At 60.8% G+C, this 18,534-nt stretch overlaps 1 protein-coding gene across 1 annotated transcript in view; it reads right to left on the reverse strand.

The window, feature by feature from the left end:
• Positions 1 to 18,534, reverse strand: part of PASK (PAS domain containing serine/threonine kinase) — a 34,583-nt gene that overhangs the window by 505 nt on the left and 15,544 nt on the right. Inside the window, exons 10-17 of the mRNA XM_066345981.1 lie at positions 15,006 to 16,204; positions 13,427 to 13,608; positions 12,873 to 13,061; positions 7,673 to 7,798; positions 7,207 to 7,341; positions 5,598 to 5,797; positions 2,274 to 2,407; positions 513 to 659 (exon numbers count right to left, since the gene is read on the reverse strand). Of these exons, the coding sequence (XP_066202078.1) occupies positions 513 to 659; positions 2,274 to 2,407; positions 5,598 to 5,797; positions 7,207 to 7,341; positions 7,673 to 7,798; positions 12,873 to 13,061; positions 13,427 to 13,608; positions 15,006 to 16,204 (2,312 nt within the window). The remainder of the gene's footprint in view (positions 1 to 512; positions 660 to 2,273; positions 2,408 to 5,597; positions 5,798 to 7,206; positions 7,342 to 7,672; positions 7,799 to 12,872; positions 13,062 to 13,426; positions 13,609 to 15,005; positions 16,205 to 18,534) is intronic.

Genomic DNA, 18,534 nt, shown 5'->3' on the forward strand with positions numbered 1-18,534 from the left:
GCAAAAGACATCAGAGGGAGCTCAGAACCCAGGGGCAATGCCCTCGAGTTCCTAGTCCGCTGAGGTGCTGGGGGCGTCTGTGTCCAGAGCCAGCAGCACCGGCTGGGCCCTCGGGCTCTGAGAAGTGACCAGGCACACAGGATGCTGCAGCCTGGCTGTGCGGCCAGAAGCCTTGTCCAAAGAGCCAGGGCCCCAGCACACTCACTGTCTGTGGCCTCCTCACCCCCTTCAGCCCACTCGGACCATTTGTAACTCACTTCGTAAAGCCCTAGCTCTCGACCCCTCTGAGGGGCCCCCTCGTCACAGACTGCCGTGGACGCTCGCCCACCCTCCAAGGCCCACGCCAAGCGGAGCCCTGGTGGCACTCAAGGTTCCCTGGAGCAGAACCAGGCCCCATCTGTTTCACGGGTGCAAACCCAGGACAGCATGGAGAGGGGAGCCCCTCCTCCTCAGACACAGCAGGCAGCCGGGGGCCTCCTCGCCCCCCCCGGGTCACAGGCCGCGTCACTCACCTGGCTTGTGTACGCCACACACCTCCTCCCAGGTGTAGTCAGCAAGGTTTACGGGCTGCGTCACCCAGGGGTCTGTCACTAGCTTCTCCAAGGTGGTGCGCTGCTCGGGGACCGGCTGCAGCAGCCCAGATAAGAGGGTCATGAGATCTGGGGACACAAAATCTACCCTAGGCATGGGGCCAGGAGACCATCAGTGGTCCGGGCCAGGGTCTAGTGGACGGCATCTCAACACAGGCCTGTCTGCCCCCATGTGTACCTCTGGCTGGGCAGCAGGTAGCCCTGGCACCCACACTTTTAACTAGCATCCCAGGGTTTGGGGCGCATGGGGCCTCCAGCTGCGCTTTGACAAAAGCTGCAGGAGCCACCTCTCACCTCCAGAATGAGAGCTGGGAGTTCGAGATCCTGCCTCCATCACTCAGTGTGTGGAGGTCCCTAACCACGGCCTGTCCTCAGGTGCTAGCCAAGCAGAGCCATGGACGACACAGTTCGTGTGACAGGACAGGTGGGGGGGCGGCTGCAGTCCTAGGACCCAGAGGCCCACGAGCCCCGCAGTGCTCCCCTGGGCTGCTGCGGGCTGACTGCGACCCCCTCAAGCTCATGCTGCAGCAGGCGGGGCCTTGGGGAGGTGACCAGGGCAGCTAGATGAGGCCGTGAGAGTGGGGACCCCATCAGGGAATTAGCGCCCCAGTATGCAGAGACCAGAAAGCTCACCCTGTCCCTCCCTCCGCCGTGTGAGGCCACACAGAACAGGCTGCCAACAGCAGCTGACCCTGCCAACGCCTAGACCTCAGACTCCTGGCCTCCAGACCGAGAGGCATCGCCCGTTCTCTGAGCCCCTCGTCTGAGCTGAGTGCCGTGGCCACCTGAGCTAAGACACAAGCTTCTGACCCAAGCAAAGAACGAACAGACTCTGTGCATGAAGACACTCGTTACCTGGGTTACGTGCGTAACAAACGACTGGGGCATCACAGAGTGTCGAGACTGGAAGGGACCTCAACCCTGTGGGCCAGCTGCAGCTCAGGAAGTCCTTTCCGGCCACCGAGTCCCGGCCACCAAGCCCACACCTGCCCCCCCCCCACTGGTCCACACTTCAGAGGCAAACGGAGCTCACACTGCCGCCAGCTCACAGAGCGTGTGGTGCGACAGACACCCCCAGCCATCCTGCAGGAGCTGCTGGGGGGTCTACCCAGTAAGGGTCACTGCCATGTCCAAGCCCACGGGCGCTAATGTCTTAGAAGACGGCCCAGGATCCGAGGGGATGTGCACGGCATAGAATTGTTGTGATGTTTTAAAGTCAGATTCTGCCTGACCAGGCAGTGGCGCAGTGGATAGAGCATCGGACTGGGATGCTGAAAGACCCAGGTTCGAGACCCCGAGGTCGCCAGTTTGAGCGCGGGCTCATCTGGCTTGAGCAAAAGCTCACCAGCATGGACCCAAGATCGCTGACTTGAGCAAGGGGTTACTCGGTCTGCTGAAGGCCCGCAGTCAAGGCACATATGAGAAAGCAATCAATGAATAACTAAGGTATCGCAACGAAAAACTGATGATTGATGCTTCTCATCTCCCTCCGTCCCTGTCTGTCTGTCCCTGTCTATCCCTCTCTCTGACTCTGTCTCTGTAAAAAAAAAAAAAATCAAAGATTCCAATCGTCCTTCAGGTCAAAGTGTGGGAGGCGTGGAAAGCAGCAGGGTGAGGCGTCAGCTCTGACGAAGGCCCTGGGAGACAGGAGGCAGGGAGGGATACGGCTGCGGCCCCGCTCACCTTCCGACACCAGGCACGGGGGGTTCATCGCGGCCTCCACGGTCTCCTCCGGCTCGCTGAAGGGGTTCTCCTCAAAGACGAGTGTGTACAGCGTGACTCCCAGCGACCACATCTCCAGCTCCGGCCCCTTGTACCTGACGGAGGGAGCACTCAGGGCACGCGGAGCTTGGCCGGGGCCCGGGTGCCCCGAATCCCCAGCGAGCTGCCACGCTCTGAACACACGCTGCCGTGGGGCGTGTCTGCCCTGTCCGGGTACCGTCCCGTGTGCGGGAGAGGGAAGAGACACAGAGCCCCAGCGCACGGGCAGCGGAAAGGCTGACTCAGGAGACAGAACACCCACCATGTGGACCGGACAATGCACACGGCACCAGGGGTCAGGCAGCGTCCCCCAGGGGTGTGGGGGCTTCCCGGAGGAGGTGGGCAGAAGGCGTGAAGGCAGCAGGGCCCCAGGGAGACACAGCCAGCTCCAGACCAGGGCGGCGTGCCCCAGAGACGGCCCAGGCGACACGGGACGGGCACTCAGGGTGACAACAGTGCAGCTGAGAACCCTGAAGGACAGAGACGACAGCAGCCGTGGGGACAGGAAGGGAACCAGAGGTGCTGGGGGACGGGCCACCAGGAGCAGCAGCTCTGGGAGGAGACGCCAGCCCCTGTGGGCACTCCTGTCATCATGCACGCCCTCTGCCCAGCCACCACACACGGAGCCTTGCCAGGTGCTGCCACCAGACCCTTACGCGGTCCCATCCCACCCTGACCCTCCCAGCAGCTAGCGAGATCAACACCACCCGTGTCTTATGGACAAGAGGTGAAGCTACTGCCCAAGGGGCACCAGAGCCAGGCTGACCGCCCCCCACGGGCCCTGTGCTGCCCGAGGCAGTGGGTCACTCAGGTCTGGGGCTCGGGGCAGGGCCCAGTCTGACCTGAGGAAGATTTGGGGAGCATTTTCATCAGACCGCAGATTCACACGAGGCGGCTGAGGAAACTGGTGCGTGAGCAGAGAGCCCAGGACAGAGCCCTGTGCCGTCGGGAGGCCACAGAGAGCCTGGGGCAGCAGGAGACAGAAAACCAGGGGAGCAGAGGGGAAGCCGGGTGTGCAGACCTCCGTGGCCGAGGGTGGAGGGGTCATGGGGACAGACCTCAGGGGACGGAGGGACAAGAGGCTGCAGGAGCTACAGCAAGAACAGATAGGACATCTTTTAATTTTTGTGTCATTTTCGTTTTGGAGAAAGATTTTTCAAGAGTTTTGGAGGCTAAACAGAAAAATCCAAAAGACTAGAAGAGTCACCAGATCACCCACCTGGCCTCTGTCACTGCCCTCCTCCCTGCCGTGGCAACACGGCACAGCCCAGACACGAGTCAGCCAGTGTGCTGGCTGTGTGCCAGTGAAGCTCTCTTTATAAACACAAGTGGCGGGCCCTGCCTGTCCAATGGTGGCACCGTGGTTAGAGTACCGACCTGAGACACTGGTCCCAGGTTCAAAACCCGAGGTCACCAGCTTGAACAAGGGGTCAGTGGCTCAGCTGGAGCCCCCGGTCAAGGCACCTATGAGAAGAGTCCAGGAACAACTGAGATGCTGCAACAACGAGTTGACGCTTCTCTCTCTCCCTTCCTGTCTTTCTGTCTAACTAAAACAACAACAATAAAAAGCAGTGGGTCAGATTTGGCCCAGGCCCATCACGTGCTGAGCCCTGGAGTGGACAGAAGTGAAAACGATGAGGAAGGACGCTCCTAAGAATGGGACCTAGAATCAGAGCTCAGAAAGCCTTTGACCCATGAGACGGGCGAGCACGCAAGAGGGAGGGCGGAGCTCAGAGGACCCTGCAGCCAGCTGGTGAGGGGCAGATGGCACGGCCCGGGTGCGGGAGAAGGTGGGAGCACGGCAGCCCAGGGAGGGCAGGGCCTTGGCAGCACTGAGCCACGGGCAAGGGTGCGGCACACCAGCCACCAGCCCACATCGCGGTCCTGCGGACAGGCAGCCCCTCCCACACTGAGGCCACGAGGGCCACCACGGGACAGCAGCCCCTCCCACACTGAGGCCACGAGGGCCATCACGGGACAGCAGCCCTGGGCTCTCTGGGATGCCACTCCAAGCCGTCCGTGGACGACCCCAGTCAGTCTGTCACTGTCAGAGGCTCTGGAAGTACACAGAGGGGATGGGTGGTTTGAGTGCCCCGCCCCGTGGTCGTTCGCTTGGGGGCAGGCCAGTGTGTGCACCAGGCGGGCAGCGGGCCCCACGTGAGAAGCCTGCAGCCCTCCTGACTCCAAAATGGAATGTGACCCGAGCAGACAACTGGAAGGCCCCGGTCACATCTCACACAGATGCCAGGGGGTTTCTGTGAACGTGAGTTACAGCACAGACACAGCAGGGGCTGTAAGCAAACGCTCCAGACTCAGGCCACCTGGGCTCCAACCTGGCTCTGACCAGCTCTGAGTGTCCCCACACACCTGTCACATGAGAAGACCAAAGGCGTGGGCTCGAAGGGCGCAGCACAGCGCTGCAGCAAGGCCCACGGGACGTGGCGGCGGCTGTCCCTGCAGCCACAGCACCTGCAGACGCTCTCCCTCGACCTCTGACACACGTGTAGGGGGTGCACGAGAATGCCTGTGGTCTGAATATGACCTGTAAAGCCCTCTTTGGACTTGTAAAGGCACACTTCGTCACGCGTGGATGGCACGGAAACCCACGTGTGTGACGCAGACGGCACTGAGAACTGTGTGCACACAAGCCCCAGCAACAGCTGAGCAAGATCCATGCTCTGCCCGCCTCAGCCCCGGGTGTGGGCCCCGCCCAGAGCCGGGCACCCTGTGTCCTGCCCGCAGGCGGAGCAGCCCGCTGCCCAGGCGCATCTGCACAGGAGCTGCGCCAGAGCTCCCTCTCTGCCGAGTCCCTGCTCTGCCACGGCCAGCCCAGCTCCTCCTTACGGAACGGGGAAGACTCCCCTCACCAAAGTAAACCCAATAAAGGAGACTTCTCTAAACTGACTCAGTCCCATCTTTTGGATTCCTTGATCTTTCTGCTAACTTGTAACTGTATGAAAGCTGCACACGTAAACAAAAGCTGAGATGACGCGGGATCCCTGCTCCCACGGCCCAGCTGCCCGGCCAGCCTTCCTCGGCCGCCTGCCCGCTGCCCCAGCGCCCGCCCCCCATCCCCCCCATCCCCCCCCCCGTCCCCCTCCCCGCCCTTGGCACCGCCCCCCCTCGGCACGCCCCCCCCCCGCCCTCGGCACCCGCTCCCCCCCCTCGGCACCTGCGCCGCACAGGCAAAGCTGAGCCGTCCTCCCACCCCGAGCCCACAGACGACCGCCCACGCGCGGTACCTACGGGTTCCCCATGAGCACCTCGGGCGCACAGTACTCGAGCGTCCCGCAGAAGGTGTAGAACAGCTTGCCCCTCTCCAGGTAGGCAGCGGAGCCGAAGTCTATGAGCTTGATGGTGAAGTCCTCGGCGATGACGATGTTCTCGTCCTTGATGTCCCGGTGCAGGACGCTCTTGGAGCGCAGATACCCCACCGCCGACACCAGCTGAAAGCAGGAGGCCACGGGGACTTTTCAGAGTGATTCCAGAGAAACACGCGTCTGAAATGAGGGCTGAGAGCCTGGCCTGTGGTGGCCCAGTGGACAGAGCGTCACCCTGCAATGCTGAGGTCACCAGTTCAAAGCCATGGGCTTCCCCGGTCAAGGCACAGAGGACAAGCAATCAATGAACAACTGAAGTGAAGCAACTATGAGCTGAAACTTCTCATCCCCCACCCCTGTAAAATCAATATATAAAACTTTAAAAATTAAAATTAAAAGAGGACTGAGAAGCAAAAAAGAAAGAACAAGGAAAAAAATTCTCTAACTCATAAGGAACAGTGACAGGAAAGCACGCTGGACGGATGCCCCAGACTCCACCCGGCGGACCTGGAGGCAGAGAGCGTGTGGGGCTTCAGAAACGTCCTGCAAAGGCTACAAAGTACCGGACGCTATGCTGACCTACATCGGTGACCCCAGAGTCAGGGGCAGCGGGTGACCTACATCGGTGACCCCAGAGTCAGGGACAGCGGGTGACCTACATCGGTGACCCCAGAGTCAGGGACAGCGGGTGACCTATATCGGTGACCCCAGAGTCAGGGACAGCAGGTGACCTACATCGGTGACCCCAGAATCAGGGACAATGGGTGACCTACATCGGTGACCCCAGAGTCAGGGACATTGGTGACCCCAGAGTCAGGGACAGCGGGCGACCTACATCGGTGACCCCAGAGTCAGGGACAGCGGGCAGCAGGGTTAACAGGCGAGGCCTCCTGTTCTCAGAGCGTTCAGACTCTGCCAGGAAGCAACGCAGACGAGCTCGCGCCCTCCCACGTGGGAAAGGAAGAGCGACCTTCCCGGAACTTCCAGGTCGGCGCCTCAGAACCTCCCTGGCACTGGCACTACTTCTGGAGGGGACAGCTCTGAGGAAGGCACGCCCACTTAAGGAAGCTGTCGTTAGACAGTGAGTCACCCGCACACCCCCTGCAGGACTCCCTGCGGCCATGCGGGCCTTGGAGGCCGCTGCTCCGCCCGAGTGCCCGCAGGATCCGTGCAGCACAGGCCACCAGCGGGATCCGTGCAGCACAGGCCACCAGCGGGATCCGTGCAGCACAGGCCACCAGCGGGATCCGTGCAGCACAGGCCACCAGCGGGATCCGTGCAGCACAGGCTACCAGCGGCCTCCTGGGGGCCGGGGCAGACGCACAGGCGCAGAGCCCCCTCTGACAGCTCCGCTCGTCTGTGAGTCACTAACCCTTCCCCATCGCTCCAGCCTTCCTTCCCAGCTTCCCTTTCTCTGCTCCAACCACACGACTCGCTTCTCCAACACTGAAGGCTGATGGAGCCCAGAGAGAAGTGCTACAAACCGCGGGGGTCTGCAGCCCCCGGGACCGGGCCCGCACGGTGGCCCACCTCACCTGTCGGAAGATGTAACTGGCCAGCGGCTCGTCCAGGCTGGGGTGGTGGTCAATGAACGCAAAGAGGTCCAGGCCGGAGCCGTGCTTCTCCATCACCAGCTGGAAGAAGCCCTGGTTCTCAAACACGTCCAAGACCTGGGAAGAGACAAGGTGGTCGGCCGTGCAAGACAGCTGCAGACAGCACCCCTGGTACGGGCGGTCGGCCGTGCGAGACAGCTGCAGGCAGCACCCCTGGGACGGGTGGTCCGGCCGTGCGAGACAGCTGCAGGCAGCACCCCTGGGACGGGCGGTCAGCCGTGCAAGACAGCTGCAGGCAGCACCCCTGGGACGGGTGGTCCGGCCGTGCGAGACAGCTGCAGACAGCACCCCTGGACGGGTGGTCGGCCGTGCGAGACAGCTGCAGACAGCACCCCTGGGACGCCCCGGGACCCCGTCAGGCCTCCCTCAGCCAGGACCAGCGCTCCACCTTGATGATGTTGGCGTGCTCCACCCTGGACAGGATCGCAATCTCTAATGTGACTTTTCCAAACTTGGGGTCCTCGACCCAGCAATCCTCCAGAACCTTCTCCTTTTTAATAAACTTCACCACCACCTACGGGGAGAGCAGAGGTAGGAGCAGCTCAGGCGTGGCCCACAGGCCCCTATGCACTCCCCACACCGGGACACGGGATGGCACTGAAATCAGCCCCTGCAGCATGAGGCACGGCACACCTTGTCTCCCCAGTTTCTCAGCCGAGGACCGAGAAGCCAGAGAACTAGAAACCATCACAGCCTGTCCACGCTGACTCGAAGACTAGGCGGAGCTCAGCAAGGCAGAGGAACACAGACCGATGTAAGAAGAGAGGTGATATGAGAAGAACACAGTGAACAAGTCAGAAAGTGCGACAGAAAACAGACACCACTCGCAAAGGGGAGAAACCCTGTAAGTCACTGAGCGGCAGCCGTGCAGTGAGTGCCCGGCATGCGGCCAAAGGAGCCACAGGGCCAGCGGTGACCTCAGGCCAGGCCTGGTTCCCACCTCAGTGAGGACCCTAGACAGGTGACAGCCTGGGGCCCCATGGAGCGGTCAGTCTGCCAGGGAAGCAGGCAGGGTTCTGCAGGGAGCAGGTGGGGTTCTGGGGGGCAGGCAGGGTTCTGGGGGGGCAGGCGGGGTTCTGCAGGGGGCAGGCGGGGTTCTGGGGGGCAGGCGGGGTTCTGCGGGAGGCAGGCGGGGTTCTGGGGGGGAGGCGGGGTTCTTGGGGGGGGCAGGCGGGGTTCTTGGGGGGGCAGGCGGGGTTCTGGGGGGCAGGCCGGGTTCTGCGGGGGGCAGGCGGGGTTCTGCGGGGGCAGGCGGGGTTCTGGGGGGGGCAGGCGGGGTTCTGGGGGGGGAGGTGGGGTTCTTGGGGGGGGAGGCGGGGTTCTGGGGGGGGCAGGAGGGGTTCTGGGGGGCAGGCGGGGTTCTGGGGGGCAGGCCGGGTTCTGCAGGGGGCAGGCGGGGTTCTGCGGGAGGCAGGCGGGGTTCTGGGGGGGGGAGGTGGGGTTCTTGGGGGGGCAGGCGGGGTTCTGGGGGGCAGGCCGGGTTCTGCGGGGGGCAGGCGGGGTTCTGCGGGGGCAGGCGGGGTTCTGCGGGGGGCAGGCGGGGTTCTGGGGGGGGAGGTGGGGTTCTTGGGGGGGCAGGCGGGGTTCTGGGGGGGCAGGAGGGGTTCTGGGGGGGCAGGCGGGGTTCTGGGGGGCAGGCCGGGTTCTGCAGGGGGCAGGCGGGGTTCTGCGGGAGGCAGGCGGGGTTCTGGGGGGGGAGGTGGGGTTCTTGGGGGGGCAGGCGGGGTTCTGGGGGGCAGGCCGGGTTCTGCGGGGGGCAGGCGGGGTTCTGGGGGGCAGGCGGGGTTCTGCGGGGGGCTGGTGGGGTTCTGCGGGGGGCAGGCGGGGTTCTGGGGGGGAGGCGGGGTTCTGGGGGGGCAGGAGGGGTTCTGGGGGGGCAGGCGGGGTTCTGGGGGGCAGGCCGGGTTCTGCAGGGGGCAGGCGGGGTTCTGCGGGAGGCAGGCGGGGTTCTGGGGGGGGAGGTGGGGTTCTTGGGGGGGCAGGCGGGGTTCTGGGGGGCAGGCCGGGTTCTGCGGGGGGCAGGCGGGGTTCTGGGGGGCAGGTGGGGTTCTGCGGGGGGCAGGCGGGGTTCTGCGGGGGGCAGGCGGGGTTCTGGGGGGGGAGGCGGGGTTCTTGGGGGGGAAGGCGGGGTTCTGCAGGGGGCAGGCGGGGTTCTGGGGGGGCAGGCGGGGTTCTGCAGGGGGCAGGCGGGGTTCTGCGGGGGGGCAGGGAGGTTCTGGGGGGCAGGGAGGTTCTGGGGGGGCAGGCGGGATTCTGGGGGGGCAGGCGGGGTTCTGGGGGGGCAGGCGGGGTTCTGAGCAGGAACTGCGGCAGCACTGAGCCCAGGGCAGAGCAGGAACAGCGGGGAGCTTCTGTGACGTCTCGTCTTCTCTCACCGTGACCGGGGGACAAGGTGATGGCCAGGGTGCCAGCATGAGTGTGACAGTGGACAAATGCTAAAGATTCTGGGGAGGGCGGGTCACTATGACTACAGGGCCAGCTGAGACGCGAGAGGAGCAGGTGAGGGGGCCCGTGCCAGGGAAGGGGACTGAAGGTGGGGAAGGGGACCACAGGTGGCAGGTGCTCGAGTTCAGACATTTGAAGGAGAGATGTCTGCTGAGCGGCCAAGGCTCCCCCACCAGCTGCAACCTACAACGAGCTTCATGGCGGAGCAGAGAGTGAGAAAGAAAGGAAGAATTCACAACAGAACAAATAAAGAACTTTACAGGTTCAGACCAGTCTTACCAAGATGCAAGCAAGAATAAAGAACACACACAGAAATACACCCTGGTGAGATTCTGAAGTACAAAGATTTAAAAAAAAAAAAAAGAAATATCAGCCTGACCAGTAATGGCATAGTACAGCGGTTTGGAACCTATGGCTCGCGAGCCAGATGTGGCTCTTTTGATGGTTGCATCTGGCTTGCAGACAAATCTTTAATAAAAAAAATAATAACATTAAAAATATAAAATATCCTCATGTATTACAATCCATTCATTTCCTACCGCTCATGTTCATGGTTGCGGGTGGCTAGAGCCAATCACAGCTGTCCTCTGGGACAACACCAAATTTTTTTGAATAATGCGTAATGTACACGGGTCGTTGTATGGCTCTCACGGAATTACATTTTAAAATATGTGGCGTTCATGGCTCTCTCAGTTCCTGACCTCTGGCGTAGTAGACAGAGCGTCAACCTGGGACACTATGGTCCCAGGTTCAAAACCCCAAGGTTGCCAGCTTGAGCACAGGGTTGAGTGTGGGATCATAGACATGACCCCATGGTCCCATGGCTTGAGCAAGGGGTCACTTGCTCTGCTGTAGCCCCTTCCCTACCATCAAGGCACATATGAGAAGCAATCAATAAACAACTAAAGTTACGCAACTTCGAGTGGATGCTTCTCATCTCTCTCCCTCTCTCTTGCTCACTAATAAAAATAAAATAAAAATTTAAAAACAGGAAAAAAGAAAAATCAAGTTGATGGAAGCAAAATGCACATCAGCATAATGCTAGATGACAATAAACATGAGGTCTGCAAAGTTCTGAGAGAAAAAAGACATCGCCACACATTCTTCTAGAAAAATTAACAACAAATACATCCCAGCAGATGAAAAATAAACACAGGAAAAGAGCAGAAACCCCACATGAAGATAATGGGGATGTAACAAAAGGACGAGGCTTTACACTGAACACTGCACAACATTGTTGAAAGAAATTCAAGACCCAAATAACCAGAAAGACACCCATGCCCCTGGATGACAAGCACCGATGCTGTGAAGAGGGCGAAACTCCCCAGCGGACCTACTGACAGGCCCTGGAGCGTCCTCTGTCCTGTGAACGGCAGGCTAGTTTTCCATGAGAAGCCTATTTTCCATTGGCTGCTCCACTTAATTTGTCAGCCTAATAATATCTAAATTGACATCTCTGTTTTCTGAAAGACAAAAATACTTATGTGTCTCTTTTTAACCCAAGAGAAGACTTTCGAGGCCTCTTTCTTCACACTTCAGATACAAAGGTCTACTACAGGGGTCCCCAAACTTTTTACACAGGGGGCCAGTTCACTGTCCCTCAGACTGTTGGAGGGCCACCACATACAGTGCTCCTCTCACTGACCACCAATGAAAGAGGTGCCCCTTCCGGAAGTGTGGAGGGGGGCCGGATAAATGGCCTCAGGGGGCCGCATGTGGCCCGCTGGCCGTAGTTTGGGGATGCCTGGAGAAACCTCGGGAGTCATTGGATCCCTGATCCAAAACCAAAATGAGAGGGTCCGACTCCAGGAAATTAGAGATGACAACAGAAAGGTAAGAGGGAGACTGCTCGGGACTGACCGGGCGGTGGCGCAGGGGCTAGACTGAGCCTCGGACTAGGATGCAGAGGACCCAGGTTCGAAACCCCAAGATCGCTGGCTTGAGTGTGGGCTCACCAGCTTGAGCATGGGGTCAGTAGCTTGAGCGTGGGATCATAGACATGATCCCATGGTCACTGGCTTGAGCTGAAAGGTCACTGACTTAAGCAAGGGGTCACTCGCTCTGCTGTAGCCCCCCCCCAACCCCATCAAAGCACATATGAGAAAGCAATCAATGAACAACTAAGGAGCTGCAAAGAAAAACTGATGCTTCTCATTTTCTCCCTTCCTGTCTGTCTCTATCTGTCCCTCTCTCTATCACACACACACAAAAAAAATGTACTCAGCAAACTCAGCTCCATGAGCACTTTTCTCATAAGGAACAGCTTAAAAGTTCATTCAATCCAACAAGCTGGGAAAAGTGCAACATTAACTCACAAAGATATGAGACAGAAAATTAAAAGAAAACAAAACAAATACTTGATGAACACAATGGACACTTCTTTGGCCAGTCTAGGGAAGAGAGAGCAGACAGTCCAGACTCACCGTGCACTGGGGCACCTGAGGCCCAGCCCAGGCCTGACCTCGGACGTGACTCAGCAGACGCTGAGCAGATTTCATAGATCTCAACACTTAGTCATAAGAAAAGCTTAGCTAAAAATAAAACGAAATATCCTCAGACCAAAGTATCCACCAAGAAAGAAAGGGGCGTCTGCAGTGGGCAGGGAGCCCTGGGGCACAGCTGTCACGTCTGCGGCTGTGCAGGTCCGCCAGTGACAGGGGGAAAAGAAAGGACAAGGAGACCCAAGCAGAAAAGGCTCGATGACTGTCGTGACCATAGGGAGCCACCGGGACCCGTGCAGAGCTGTTAGAAGCAGGGAGACCAGTGCAGGTTTGTGACCGGGCGGGACTCAGCAGGCCGGGCACGCGGGCCGTGCTCACGGAGACAGCACTGTCGCCACATCCACGCCCCACGTCAGACACACAGGCAGCTCCCAGTCACGTCCCGACAAGGCTGCGTCTGAAACTCGTCCAGACACAACACAGAAACAGCCGGGACCACGGCCGGGAAGCAGCCCTGCAGGTCCCACCTGGAGGTCGAGAGGACGCACCGGCGCGGGAAAGGGCGCGGGGTGGAGCGTGTCTGCTGGAGAGGCCTCCGCCCAGCACCAGAGCCTGCGCAGGGCTGCCACGTGGTGCGCACGGAGGACTCCCGCCCACCGAGTCCCAGTGGCAGGCATGAGGACTGGAGGCGTGGGGCCCCACCTCCCCCGGAGGGCCCAGGACCTCCTTGTTCTGCTCCCTGTCCAGTGCGGTCCACACAAAGCCAAAGGCCCCGCTGCCCAGCGGGCTCAGCGTGCTGTACTTGCGGCAGTACGCGCCCTCGCAGGCTGCCAGCCCCTCCAGCTCCCCCGCTCTGGCGGGCTCCTCAAACCACGATCTGCTGGTGATCACCTGCGTGTGCGAAGGGAAGGAAGGTTTGGAGAGGCCACCACACGTGACCAACGGGAAGGAGGCTGCAGCAGGCAGGTGTGTCACCCACCGTTCCCTGCAGCTGCGGGGACAGCAGCACCCAAGCCCTGTGGGGCCCACTCCTCCCGTGCCCAGGGGGACCCGGCCTAAAAGCCAAACTGGCACACGTGTCAAAGCGTGTTCACACCCAGCCTGCACACGGACACACGCAGATGTGAAGTCCTACCTGGGGGTTAATACACAAGACATTAGACCCTCTCCTGCCACAGAGGAAACCAGAGAGAGGTGCTGACGGGGAGACAGCTCCACACAGAAAAGTGACCACCAGACAGCGGGCTGACACCCACCTCGCCTGGGCTGAGCGGAGGGTGCTCGCGCGTGGAGGGCGTGGAGCTGGGCGGGCTGGCCAGCAGCAGCTGGGTCCTTGTGGCCGAGGCCTGCTGGCCATGCCGGAGGTCCTTCACCAGCCAGCAGCAGAAGAGGGGCGCAGGGCCCTGCAGCTCCACCCGCTTCACCTCCAGCTGCACACCTGCGGGGAGGGGGGCGAAAACACCGCCCTCTGCCGACCTCACCGGGACAGCCCTGTGGTCAGACAGGCACGGGCCCCGGGGCAGCACAGAGCCACACAGTGCCCGGGGCGGGGGCAGCGGGGAAAGGCCGCGCGGGCACCATCGCCTCCACCTGGTGGGGCCAGGGCTCAGCTCGTCCACGGCAGCCAGAGGCCAAGGGACGCACTTCAGAGACCCTGCCACCCCGGGGAAGCCTGGAAACCTGCCCTCAGCACGCCAGCTCGAGCGGCTCTGCCCCGGGTGGAGGCACGTGAAGGACCCAGCAGACAGACAGACAGACAGACAGACACACACACACACACACACACACACACACACACACACACGTGCCGGCCGTGTCCCAGAGGACACGAACTACCCGTGCTCCACACGTGTACATGCGAGCACGTGCATGCGCGTTCACACGGCCTCCGCGGCCCATGCCCAAACACGCTGTTTCTATAGGAGCTGGGGGTGTCAACAGGTGATTCTTTTCTTCTTGTTTATAGTTTCAAATATTCAAAAAGTAACATGTATTATTTAAAAGCTTTTTTAAAGTTTAGAAAAAAAGCCTTAAGAATCAACAGTACAAAACCAGCCTTAAACAAGAGGCTCAACACATGACCTGTAATTAGGAAAATTTAAAAAACAGAAGGTAAAGCAACCAACTTCAAAGGGCACGTGAAGCCTGACCTGCGGTGGCGCAGTGGGTAAAAGCGTTGACCTGGAACACTGAGGTCTCTGGTTCGAAAGGGCACGTGAAGGGGCCGAAGGAACAGCCCTCCCAGTGCGAGGCTGGTCAGAGCGCAAGCAGCCTCCCCCTTCTCAGCCCTGGGGGGCACGCGGCCTCCCCCTCGCCAGCCCGGGGGGGCACGCGGCCTCCCCCTTCTCAGCCCTGGGGGGCACGCGGCCTCCCCCTCGCCAGCCCGGGGGGGGGCACGCGGCCTCCCCCTCGCCAGCCCGGGGGGGGGGCACGCGGCCTCCCCCTCGCCAGCCCGGGGGGCACGCGGCCTCCCCCTTCTCAGCCCCGGGGGGCACGCGGCCTCCCCCTCGCCAGCCCCGGGGGGCACGCGGCCTCCCCCTTCTCAGCCCCGGGGGGCACGCGGCCTCCCCCTTCTCAGCCCCGGGGGGCACGCAGCCTCCCCCTTCTCAGCCCTGGGGGGCACGCGGCCTCCCCCTCGCCAGCCCCGGGGGGCACATGGCCTCCCTCTCGCCAGCCCTGGGGACCTGGCCCCCACTCCGGGTGCACGGCAGCCCTGCTGCTCACGACCTAAGCTGTAACTTCAGGTCCTCGAGTATGTATCACCGGGGCAGGGAGCCGTCACCCCAGGACGAGGACGCCCTGCCCTGCTGCGCTCTGGGGACGCCCAGGACGTACTCAGCAACAGGCCGTCGCGGTGGCAGCAGCTGCCCGTGTAGGTGCCCTCCTGGATCTCGCCCGGCGCGCTGGTGGCCCTGGGCGTCGCCACACTGTCCCCTCTCACAGGCGTGGAGGTGACCTGGATGCTCAGCGTGGGCTCCTCCAACGGGCACGTGCCCACGGGGCTGGTCCCCAGCCTGGGCAGGACACAGCCAGGGCTCTCCCTGCCACTCCCACCGTCGCATCCCGAGGTGTCAGGTGGCTCTGTCCGATCGAGGCCGGGACGGGTCTCACAGAACTGCCGGCGTTCGCCGAGATCGAAGCAGGTGCCGGTCAGCAGCAACAGCTCCCTGTCGTGCACGGGCCCCGCCCTCCGCCCAGGCACCGCGCTCACATCCACCTCGGAGCCGGCCAGCGAGGGAGGCGCTGACCCCACGGGCTCGGACGAAGCACAGGAGCAGTTGGAAGAAGTTCGGTCTGTCCATTTGCTGAATAACAGTTCCTTGAGGTTCCAGGAGAACAAGTTCCCGTTGGGCTCGGGGGCCTCCACTGTGTCCAGCATGCCGGGGAGGTCTGTCGCCAGGGCGTAGCAGGCCGAGGAGCTGCCCGAGCGGCTGCCGGACAAGGGAGTGTGCGCGGCCTGGACCAGCTCAGCAGAGGAGACGCCCCAAGGCCCCCCCAAGCCCCTGAAGCTCGATGTGGACAGCTGCTCCTTCAGTAAGCACGCCTGCAGCTCTTCCCTGTCGTCCTGAGCTCGTGGCCACGGCTGCTCCACAGCCGGCACCGAAAGCAGGAGCTGTGCTGTCCCCGAGGGGCTGAGGGCCGTGTCCAGGCTCCCCTGGGGCCCACTCCGCTCAGCCCCGCACCCACAGGGCCCCGTGGCGCCGGCCCGACTGGGGCTGCTGGCAGTGCTCAAACCCATGTGCTCCGGTTGTGCTTCCTGGGCGGGACCACGCACTGGGCCCTGGCTCCTGTCCTCAGCGGGGGTCAGCACTGGACTCCGGCTCCTGTCCTCAGCGGGGGTCAGAGCTTCCGAGTCTTCACAGGAAGCACTTGGTCTCATGTCGACTGAGTCAGACCTGCTTCCCCCCAAAAGCTCCTGTCTGAGGCTCTCTGTTGCCATGGGTTCCAGCTTCTCCAAGATCGTGCCACACTGGTCCTCGGGTGGCAATGGCTGGTGACGGGCTGGTGGGCATCCTTCTGGGATGCTGTCCACCCTGGGGGTCACAGCACAAATAACAGTTACTTAGGAGCCATAAGACTCAAAAACAACCATCACATGAATTTCCCTTCTATTACAGACAAGTATAAAACACTTAACAACATACACTTATGACAGAAAGAAAAGACTAAATTTTGTAGCCAAGTTAAGAAAATAAAGCACCAACTCAGATATTTTTCCAGCTAAATGCCCGCTTAGCTGTAAGTGCTCACAGAAGGCCGGTGAGCACCAGGACCACACACTGAGGGCATGTCAGCTCGCATACAACACGGGAGCAAAGGGCGTGAGGTTAGATGTGATCGGCTACAAATGCCCTCTGACCTCACGGCCAATGGGAAGGACAGGAGGCTAGCAAAAACGGCCTGGTGTGCAGGTCAGCTGGCTCCTAAGAGCTGGAATGAAGCCCACAAGGACGTCCAGCAAGGATGGCACCGACGAAGAGGCTGCCATCATGCAGACAAGGTGATCGCAGGGAGCCTGGGTCAAGGCTCCCTCAGCCACTGTGGCACCCACACCACTGACCCATGTCAGCTCCGGGCAGGTGCTGGCACCAGGACCAGTGAACGTGGCCGCACCCAGCCTTGCTGGGCAGATGTACCAGCAACAGGGTAGACGCACCAGAGGCTCACAGAGGCACAGGAGACAATGACGGCTCCACAGAGGGAATGGTGAGCAGAGTTTGGAGGAACAGCAGAAGTCTGCTGGGGGAACGAGGGTTGGGGTGAGGGTCTGCAGAGCCCAGGAAACAAGTATCTGTGCCTTTTGCTACTCTAGCTCTCCCCATTCCAGCCATCAGCGAAGCCCAGAGACCAGCCCCAGGCCAGTGTCCGGAGCGGCAGGTCCTCTGCACGAAGCAGCTGAGGCAGGAAGGTCTCGTTCCCTAGCCACGCAGGGAGGGCGACCCGTCTGACGCGGTCCCGGGCTCAGGCCCAGGGCAGCTCTGCACTGCTCCTGTCTCTGCACTTCCCAGCATGCAGATGTCACCTTGTCACTAAGCACTGGCCAAGGAGAAATGGGGAGTACGGGGGAGGCCTCCCTCCCATCTCTCCTCCACTGCTGTGTCTGCAAGCCGTGATGAACAGAGTGGATGGCAGGGCCTCCCGCAAGGGCACCATGGGGTCATGGGACCCCACCCCAGCCTCCCGTTGCCTCCCTGAGGGTGTCAGCACCTGTTCCACAGTCCAGACGTCCACTCGGCCTCCTCACCCACCGACTGAAACTCAGGCTGGGCTGATCAGGTGGGACTCCCTCGCTGCATAACCACGTCCCAGAAAACCAGCTGTCCAGGGCGCCAAGGAGCCCAGGGCAGAGCAGGACAGGCCACCACTGCGATGCCCTACAGTGAGCACCCTCAGCCCCTCCCGCAGCACACAGGAAGGACGGGCCAGGAGAGCAAGCAGCAAACAGCTCACAACACTGAGTGGACAGCACGGTAAAGGAGGAGGAAGCTAGGAAGCCTGAGCAAAGGACAGGACACAGCTGAGAGTCTCAACAAGAAAACACCTACCTGAACCCTGCCGTTGGACAGGGTCGCACCTCGCAAAAAGGCCTTTGAGACACATGACAGTGTGCATGCAATGCATGCATGTCTGCACAGAGGACCACGCACACAGTGTGGTCCTGTCGTATACATGAGTGTGTGCGTACGTGCAGTGTGGGACTTTTGCTTTTTATCATTAATCTGTACTTTCAAAAGGGACACATATTGCCTGACCAGGCGGTGGCGCAGTGGATAGAGCGTCGGACTAGAATGTGAAAGACCCAGGTTCAAGACCCCGAGGTCGCTAGCTTGAGCACAGGCTCATCTGGTTTGAGCAAAAAGCTCACCAGCTTGGACCCAAGGTTGCTGGCTCGAGCAAGGGGTTACTCGGTCTGCTGAAGGCCCGCGGTCAAGGCACGTATGAGAAGGCAATCAATGGACAATTAAGGTGTTACAATGAGCAACAAAAAACTAATGATTGATGCCTCTCATCTCTCCATTCCTGTCTGTCTGTCCCTGTCTATCCCTCTCTCTGTCTCTGTAAAAAAAAAAAAAAAAAAAAAGGGCACACATATTTATTCTCACATTACCTATTTTAAAAGTAATTTTAGGAAGACTTGTAAACACAACAATAAGCAAAGGAAACCAGACACAGGGAATGTTAGGTCAAGTTCAAGGACAGCCCCTGTGACCTGCACCCAGGCCCCACGCAGTGTCCAGGTGAGTCCTGGGCAGAGCAGAGAGGCCATGGGTGCCACACACCCAGTGTGGCTCATTGCTGTGTGGTAGGCGTCAGAGATTTTTAAAGAAGAAAACTTTTAAAACCTACCAAAATGGCATGCACA

Source organism: Saccopteryx leptura, chromosome 7 (assembly GCF_036850995.1).
Source record: "Saccopteryx leptura isolate mSacLep1 chromosome 7, mSacLep1_pri_phased_curated, whole genome shotgun sequence".
Classification (NCBI taxonomy): Eukaryota; Metazoa; Chordata; class Mammalia; order Chiroptera; family Emballonuridae; genus Saccopteryx; species Saccopteryx leptura.